The sequence below is a fragment of the Nerophis lumbriciformis genome, linkage group LG34 (genome assembly GCF_033978685.3).
Source record: "Nerophis lumbriciformis linkage group LG34, RoL_Nlum_v2.1, whole genome shotgun sequence".
In the NCBI taxonomy this organism is placed as follows: domain Eukaryota; kingdom Metazoa; phylum Chordata; class Actinopteri; order Syngnathiformes; family Syngnathidae; genus Nerophis; species Nerophis lumbriciformis.
Window position 1 is genome coordinate 2,977,892 of NC_084581.2, and position 9,485 is coordinate 2,987,376.

The 9,485-nt window shown below is 40.3% G+C and overlaps 1 protein-coding gene across 2 annotated transcripts in view; it reads right to left on the reverse strand.

Moving 5' to 3' along the window:
* The window catches only part of xrn2 (5'-3' exoribonuclease 2), a 61,120-nt gene extending 52,311 nt beyond the window's left edge, over positions 1–8,809 (reverse strand). The window contains exons 1-8 of one of the 2 annotated variants that reach the window (XM_061929269.1): positions 8,568–8,809; positions 8,053–8,180; positions 7,804–7,915; positions 7,618–7,729; positions 7,485–7,543; positions 7,322–7,411; positions 6,901–6,973; positions 6,726–6,776 (exon numbers count right to left, since the gene is read on the reverse strand). In XM_061929269.1, the coding sequence (XP_061785253.1) occupies positions 6,726–6,776; positions 6,901–6,973; positions 7,322–7,411; positions 7,485–7,543; positions 7,618–7,729; positions 7,804–7,915; positions 8,053–8,180; positions 8,568–8,642 (700 nt within the window). In that variant the 5' untranslated portion in view covers positions 8,643–8,809. The remainder of the gene's footprint in view (positions 1–6,725; positions 6,777–6,900; positions 6,974–7,321; positions 7,412–7,484; positions 7,544–7,617; positions 7,730–7,803; positions 7,916–8,052; positions 8,181–8,567) is intronic. The other variant, XM_061929268.1, reaches the window with a different exon arrangement.
* Positions 8,810–9,485: the final 676 nt, after the last annotated feature.

Consider the following 9,485-nt stretch of genomic DNA (forward strand, 5'->3'; position numbering starts at 1 on the left):
ACCTCGCTCTTTAGATGTTGCCCTCGGCGCAAACGGACAAAATCTGAAGTCTGGACGCATTTTAGATTGGTCAAGCATGCTGAGGGTAAAATAATGGATGATAGTCAGCCCATCACCAGAAAATGCAGGAAAAAAGTCCCCGCGAAGGGAGGCAACGCTTCAAACATGTTGCGCCAACTCTGGAACCACCATCCACAACTCCACGTCGAGTGCAAGGCAAGTCAACTTGTAGCAAATGAACATGTCCTCTTTTGTCAAACATTCTTATAGTTACACGTAAGTTTTACAAAAAGCTATCAGCGAGAACGAGTAGTGTGTGCACACAACACATACTGTAGCAGAACAAAATGTACTTCTGTTTGTGTTTTGTGCGGTTAATTATTGCTGCACTTTACATTACTTTTAAAACTTAAGTGTTAAAATCAAATCCAACAAAAACACTGCAATGTGTTTTGTTTTTACAAGTGTAACATTGGGGTTTGTGTGTCACTGTGTGTGGGTCAGTCAGATGATTAAAATAATAATTAGCATCTAATAAAAATAACAATACATTTGCTTTTCACTTTTTTACAGCGATGCCACAGCTACAATACACCATCTACCAACATCACACATACAATAAATGATGCCTTCCAGAAGCAGCTGCTTATACTCCTTCGTCAAAAATGGCAAAAGACCTTACTGCAGCGCTGTCATATTACATTGCAAAACTTTCAAATATTTGAGGCGTTATCTAATATGTGTAAGATGAGATCACTCATAAATGAACACTATAATTGTATACTAGGACAAAATAATGCAGTTACATCTTATGGCCGTCATGTGCCATCATGCAAATTTTTTACATTTATTTATTGTATTTAGTTTCTGCCATATTACTCTGTCAATAATGCTTATGTTTTCATATGCACATTTAATTTCTACTTAAGGTGCATGTAACAGTTATCTACAATAATGTTTATTCTACAAGTATATCATTATCAATGTGTTGTTTTTTAAAAATAAAACTTAGTTAAAAGATTTCAGTATAAGTACTTTTTGAACATTTTGAGCACATAAAATACCGCGATAATAATAACATGATAATATTGGTCACGATAACTGTGATAAGAAATTTTGAAATCATGATACATGCTGCACGTCATGCGTGTTATTACAAGTACAGTACATACGCTGTCTGGCAAGCTGTGTACAAACAAAACATGAAATGCGGGCTAATACTTTACTGTAATATGATTGTTTATGTTTTTCAGTCAGTAGAAATTGGTGTTTTATCGCCTTGTGTTGTGCATTACAAATTCAAACATGGTTCATGCTGACGTAGAAGCTCGCTTATCTCTTGCCGTAGTTAGCATTTACGGCTAATACCGAAGCACGCCAAAGTTTTACTGCGATAGAAAAAGAGTTCCTCAGTGTTCGCTCTTACAATAACAAAATCGCAACAGTTTGGTTGTTGTACAGGTTATGGAACATAAACGAAGTATTATTGAAGGTTTTAGAATGCATTTTAAAGTGATTTAGAGGTAGAATTGATTGCTCCCATTGGCTGCATTGCTAGCTACCTAAATGAGCCGATTTTTACATTAGAATGCACAAAAAACAAACTTTTGTTTTCTTGTCTCTCATAATGATGAACAATTCAAAAAAAGGTGCATTTCTCCTTTAAGATAAATAATTAATCATAATCCCCACAAAGGGTTAAAAGGAAAAGTTGCTGTCTTCGGTTGTCGTGTCTGATTCCATCTAAGAGTATAAATTGATTGTCACAGATGAACAACTTCAAGATTTATGGCTAAATCCTCCTATTATCCAGGTGAAAAGCATGATTTATAATCTAGAATGACTTTGACAAGCCACGGCGCGATTCAGCAGCAGGACATCGGCCAATACTACTGTCAATGTCGAAGACAGTCGAAGTGTATTTTCCCCTGGTTAGCATTGAGGTATTGTTTGGCCGAACGATCGCTGTGGATCGACCAATAACCGCCGAAATAGTCCGATTCACCCACCTAATACACTCCATTCAGTTGTAAAAAAAATGGCACAATGGAGAATCTGTGACCAGAATGTTTCTATCTCCTGTTTTGTTGGAGGCTAAATTGCAGAGTATTTTAGGAATGGTTGAAAGGACAGTGTTGTTTGTGGCAGATAGGCGGTGTCACAGACCACCACCTCTGTTCAAGGATGATTTTTCAACTCTGACATAGATGGCTTCCCTCAGTCCTTCTACAAACCATCCGTCCTCCCTGTCAAGAATCTGTAAATTTTGGTTTTCAAATGACTGCTGTTTCTCCTTGAGGTGCAAGGAGACAGCTTAGTCTTGGCCTGAAGAGTTTGCCTGTCTATGCTGTGCCATATGTCGGCTTAGTGGTTGCTTTGTTTCTCCAATATATGAATCAGTGTATCCATCATTACAATAGATAGCATACACCAGATTGTTTGTGTGACCCATTCAAGGCCTACTGAAACCCACTACTACCCACCACGCAGTCTGATAGTTTATATATCAATGATGAAATCTTAACATTGGAACACATGCCAATACGGCCGGGTTAACTTATAAAGTGCAATTTCAAATTTCCTGCGAAACTTCCGGTTGAAAACGTCTAGGTATGATGACGTATGCGCGTCGTCGATGGTTGAAACGGAAGTATTGGGACGCCATTGTATCCAATACAAAAAGCTCAGTTTTCATCGCAAAATTCCACAGTATTCTGGACATCTGTGTTGGTGAATCTTTTGCAATTTGTTTAATGAACAATGGAGACTGCAAAGAAGAAAGCTGTAGATGCGATCGGTGTATTAGCGTCTGACTACAGCAACACAACCAGGAGGACTTTGACTTGGATAGCAGACGCGCTATCCGACGCTAGCCGCCGACCGCATCGATGATCGGGTGAAGTCCTTCGTCGCTCCGTCGATCGCTGGAACGCAGGTGAGTGAATCCGTGATCCACAATAGAAAAAGGAGAGAGTGTGGAATCCAATGAGCCCTTGTACCTAAGTTACGGTCAGAGCGAAAAAAGATGCGTCCTGCACTGCACTCTAATACTTCACGCTCACGTTCCTCATCCACGAATCTTTCATCCTGGCTCAAATTAATGGGGTAATCGTCGCTTTCTCGGTCTCAATCGCTCTCGCTGCTGGTGTAAACAATGGGGAAATGTGAGGAGACTTTCAACTTGTGACGTCACGCTACTTCCGGTACAGGCAAGGCTTTTTTTTTTATCAGCGACCAAAAGTTGCGAACTTTATCGTCGTTGTTCTATACTAAATCCTTTCAGCAAAAATATGGCAATATCGCGAAATGATCTAGTATGACACATAGAATGGATCTGCTATCCCCGTTTAAATAAATAAAAATTAATTCAGTAGGCCTTTCAGCTGTCTATCTGCATCTCAAGGAGAAACAGCACTCCTTTGAGAACAACAAAGTACAGATGTCAAGGTTGAAAAACCATCCCTCCCTGAACAAACCGAGTGATGACGTTACGACTGTTGTCGGCAAATATAATTGTTAACGACAAATATAATTGTTGACTAATTGTTGCAGCCCTAATTGAAAATGGGATTGCTTGTTTGCATCTCAACAGTTTTTCTCACTACAGTAGGGCGGAACGATCCTTGCCCAGGCACACCTTCCTGGTACTGGAGTATAAATATTTGGGGGTTTGGCACCATCCGCTTCGTCAGACAAAATCTGACCAATCTTAGTCTGGACATGAACTGATGAAGCCTACTTGGACGGCAGGCGAAAAATATCCTAAGACAAACCAAACAGTTCAGTTGCAATCGATTGAATGCCCTGAGATTAAAATGACCTGGATGAATGAAAACATCCATAGACATCTTAATGAGTGAGGGCGAATTGGTTGCGCCAAACCTGAATTCATGAAAGGCTTCCACATATAATTAAATATGGGAAACACTGGCTCATTTATTTTCACTGATTCAGTGCTTACACGCTGAGAGCTTACATGGATCGCTGAGGAAAAAGTGTCATACAGTAACCAGTGCTGCCGATAGGGAAAAAAGCATGATCGATGTATTTTGAGTACAGGTATGAATCAGTGGACACCTCACGATTCGATTCAGGGGCTTTGAATAGATTATAAAGCTATTATTTGTACATCTATAATTACTATTTTGTATACTGTTAATATATGTACTATATGAGTATATTTTTAATAAGTCTACAAGACTCGTTTCCGTTTTTGGATTAGTGCGCCCAGCAGTTATAAATATGAAAGTGAAAAATAAAAACCCTACTTTGCAAACAGGCAACCTTTAATAAATGTGTGTGCCTTCTAAAACCACAGAATGTTCAGACACTTTGGCCCTAGTCGTCATAAACTTGCAGCTTAAAGATATGTGTCCTCTATCTGCTTCATCATATTGTAACATTATAACATAGGGAAGACGTGGCTTGATTGGTAGAGCGGTTCTTGGTTTGATCCCCAGCTTCCGCCAACCGAGTCACGTCTGTGGTGTCGTTGAGCAAGACACTTCACCCTTGCTCCTGATGTGTCGTGGTCAGCTCCCGCCATCAGTGTGTGAATGTAGAAATAGTGTCAAAGCGCTTTTAGTTCCTTGAAGGTAGAAAAGCGCTATACAAGTACAAACCCCGTTTCTATAAGAGTTGGGAAATTGTGTTAAATGTAAATATAAACGGAATACAATGATTTGCAAATCCTTTTCAACCCATATTCAATTGAATGCACTACAAAGACAAGATATTTGATGTTCAAACTCATAAACTTTATTTATTTTTTTGCAAATAATAATTAACTTAGAATTTCATGGCTGCAACACGTGCCAAAGTAGTTGGGAAAGGGCATGTTCACCACTGTGTTACATGGCCTTTCCTTTTAACAACACTCAGTAAACATTTGGGAACTAAGGAGACACATTTTTTTAAGCTTCTCAGGTGGAATTCTTTCCCATTCTTGCTTGATGTACAGCTTAAGTTGTTCAAGAGTCCGGGGGTCTCCGTTGTGGTATTTTAGGCTTCATAATGCGCCACATATTTTCAATGGGAGACAGGTCTGGACTACAGGCAGGCCAGTCTAGTACCCGCACTCTTTTACTATGAAGCCACATTGATGTAACACGTGACTTGGCATTGTCTTGCTGAAATAAGCAGAGGCGTCCATGGTAACGTTGCTTGGATGGCAACATATGTTGCTCCAAAACCTGTATGTACCTTTCAGCATTAATGGCGCCTTCACAGATGTGTAAGTTACCCATGTCTTGGGCACTAATACACCCCCATACCATCACAGATGCTGGCTTTACAACTTTGCACCTATAACAATCTGGATGGTTCTTTTCCTCTTTGGTACAGAGGACACGACGTCCACAGTTTCCAAAAACAATTTGAAATGTGGACTCGTCAGACAACAGAACACTTTTCCACTTTGTATCAGTCCATCTTAGATGAGCTCGGGCCCAGCGAAGCCAAAGCGTTTCTGGGTGTTGTTGATAAATGACTTTTGCATTGCATAGTAGAGTTTTAACTTGCACTTACAGATGTAGCAACCAACTGTAGTTACTGACAGTGGGTTTTTGAAGTGTTCCTGAGCCCATGTGGTGATATCCTTTACACACTGATGTCGCTTGTTGAGGCAGTACAGCCTGAGAGATCAAAGGTCACGGGCTTAGCTGCTTACGTGCAGTGATTTCTCCAGATACTCTGAACCCTTTGATGATATTACGGACCGTAGATGGTGAAATCCCTAAATTCCTTGCAATAGCTGTTTGAGAAAGGTTTTTCTTAAACTGTTCAACAATTTGCTCAGGCTTTTGTTGACAAAGTGGTGACCCTCGCCCCATCCTTGTTTGTGAATGACTGAGCATTTCATGGAATCTACTTTTATACCCAATCATGGCACCCACCTGTTCCCAATTTGCCGTTCACCTGTGGGATGTTCCAAATAAGTGTTTGATGAGCATTCCTCAACTTTATCAGTATTTATTGCCACCTATCCCAACTTCTTTGTCACGTGTTGCTGGCATCAAATTCTAAAGTTAATGAATATTTGCAAAAAAAAAAAAAGTTTATCAGTTTGAACATCAAAGATGTTGTCTTTGTAGCATATTCAACTGAATATGGGTTGAAAATGATTTGCAAATCATTGTATTCCGTTTATATTTACATCTAACACAATTTCCCAACTCATTTGGAAACGGGGTTTGTATAACCCATGTAGCATTTATTTACATTCAATTAAGACACAAACAGATTCCCAGTGTCTCTCTGTAAGTCACAAAATGCAGCATGCCACTCAATCTCTGTCTCGCTATCCCCGCAGAAACTCGCACAACATTTCATCCCCACAACACACGACACTTCCCACTCCACTTCCCACCGTCCAGTCAAAACCATTGGCTGGACTGCGTGGATATTATTGTCTCTCCTGATCTATTAATCTACTTTCTAATTTATTCTTGTTAGCTGGTTACACGCTACTGTAATGTGGTTCTTATTAGCCTTCTATTGAAGGGCACAAAGCAGATATTCTTTACTTGTTGCACTACTTCACATTCGAGCTAGCTGAGTGCCGCAACAAGCAGAGCATATCCCCCATTTTTCCTTATTAAAAGAATGCTAGCTAATCGTTTACCCCTGGTTTGTATGAACCAAACATAGAACTAACGTTTAGAATACAATAACAATAATGCTACATTTTAACCGGAGAAAAGAAGGCACAAAAATGTAGCACTCACCATCGGCACCACAAAGGCAGTGATGTGTGTTGGGGTCGTGGTTGGGCTGAGCTGTGGACCACAAGCAAATTGTGACCTGATGTAAATAATCAAGTATATGTACATACACCATGTGCACTTAATTGAATTCAACCCTAGTACACATGGGTGTGTGGGCACGATTAGTGTGTCGCACCTCTCTGTCTCCTGATGTAGTCCATGATCTTGTGCTCTCCTTCACCAGGAACGCTGGCATCAGACAGGAAGACCTGCAGATATTTAATCTGTTAACTTAAGGCCTACATATACCTTTGCAATGTATTTATCAATGGTAAATAGTAAAAGCGCTTTTCTACCTTCAAGGTACTCAAAGCGCTTTGACACTATTTCCACATTCACCCTTTCACACACTGATCGCGGGAGCTGCCATGCAAGGCCCTAACCACGACCCATCAGGAGCAAGGGTGAAGTGTCTTGCTCAAGGACACAACAGACGTGACTAGGTTGGTAGAAGCTGGAGATCAAACCAGGAACACTCAGGTTGCTGGCACGGCCACTCTCCCACGCCGTCCCCAATACAAGTCAAAAGTAGCATTTGGCAGCAGAGGTGAGCTCACCGTGACATTTTGCCATCCAGGGTCGTTACTGAGTCTTTCTGCGACATAGTAACGAAGACACTGTGCCAGGTTATCCATGAACTCTGTGCCCTGGAGACACATGGGAACAGTCTAGTACTCCTAGAACTTGTTGACAACATTAATTTACTGTTGAAAAACCTACTGGAGTGATGCAGTTGCTGTCAAATCTCTCTTTAATCTCATCAGGTGGAAGGTACCCTCCTTTGGGAGAGGAAGAGACGCTTGTCACATGTAGTGTTTGTGGCATGAGTTTGTCTCTGTGCAGTGACACCAACCTTTTTGGATGATCTCCTCTCTGATGCGCTGCTTCTCCTCTGTGAGCTCCACCCCTTCTTTAGAGGCCCGGAAACGCCTAGAGCGCTGTTGGTTCATTTTGGCGCGTGGAGCCTTTTAAAAGGTGAGACAATTGCTGAGAACAACAGTCTCTCCTAGAATAACTCAGTGAATAATAAGTTTCTTACCACACCATCAATGGCCATGTACAAAACTCTCCTGGGCCTCACAATATTGAACAGGCGGTCAATGTACTCAAAAATGGCCACCATCATCTCGTCTTCGTTTTTGGGCGGCGGCCTGTGGACGCAAAGGAAGAGGAGGTGAAAATTGAGTGGCTATATTAAAATACAATTTATTTTTTAAGAACTGTGGCGGGAGAAACTCTTCCACTTCAACTTTTTAGGATGATATTGTGTAAAGGTAACAGTTCCTACTTGTCTTCTGGGTGTGTACAAGGGTGAATGATCCCGTTCATGTCCAAGTACAAATTGTCAAATTCCACCTCGTTGGGGTTCGGTTTGGTGGTGTCGGTGGGGATGCGGACTCCATTACACTCTTTACCCTGCAACACACAAACGTGATGTAAATAAAGTCAGCAGTAGCAAATCTATTTTGCTTGCGTATGAAGCTAAGCATGGTGCCAGGGCTTTACACAATATTGCATTCACATTAACTGACGGCAACTGCCTGTTTATGAGAGTCAATTGAAATATAAATGCTCTAAATGTTTATACAGTGAGAGCACTGGCGGGAAAACGCTACCAAATGAACTAACTGCACTCGTACTATCCTCGTTTACAATTTACACGGATTAATTTCACTCAGCATGAAGCATTATTGCCCAAGAAACAAAACACTTAACCGTATAATTATCCAAAAACAGTCGTCATATAGACTGCGTTTAAACGCACAGACGTCTCTGTTGCTAGCCAGGATGCTAACTACGTACCTTCTCTTCCACACAATGTACAATAATGGAGGGATATTTTCGACTAAGCCAACGGAAAAATGCCGGGACTCCCATCTCCGGTGAACAATTGTTACCCTGCGGTGTAATAAAAATGTATAAGCGCGTATGGAACGGTTAAAATGTTTCCGGTAAAACAACAATCACGTCACAATTATACACGATTTAATTGCCGCAACATGCTGCTAGGCTATGTGTACTACTTCCAGGTTGTGTCGATTGTTTCCGGGGAATTTTTAGCACCTCGCAGCACCACAGCGATACCCCTGGTTAAAAGCAGTACTGCAGGTAATGCACAGCGCTCACAAGGATCCCTCCCTATATTTAATAAAAACTATTAGAGTTAAGTGATTTAAACTACATTTATTGATGAATGAAAATAGTTAATTGTTACTCTTTGCTTTTTTCTTGACAAATTGCAAAAAAATACTTGACATGACATGACATTGCTACATTGTATGTCTATTGTATTTTTCTTGGGTGTTGGTTGGTTGAAGTGTATTTTGAACATGTATACAATGTCAGCATGATATGTCACATATTTCAAACATTTTAATTTCTCTTCACAAAATGTACAAAAGGGAGTAAGAATAAGCAGAGTTTATGTAATCCTTCCCAATGTCCACTTCATTCGAACACATATGTTCACTTCCTGTTCTCAACTTGTAACACAATTTACATCAATAATGTAATCAATGAATACAGTAATAACTAGTAAAGTCACGTATGATTTACATAATGACATGAATAATATATTTTTTCAACAAGTTCAAGACATTTATCATAAATCTTTTTCATTGTACTTTGTAAACACTTGTTGTTTGAAGAACCACTTGAGCTGCATCAAATTAGTGCATTGTTTGATTTCTTTGCATAAACCGTTCCATAATTTAACTCCAC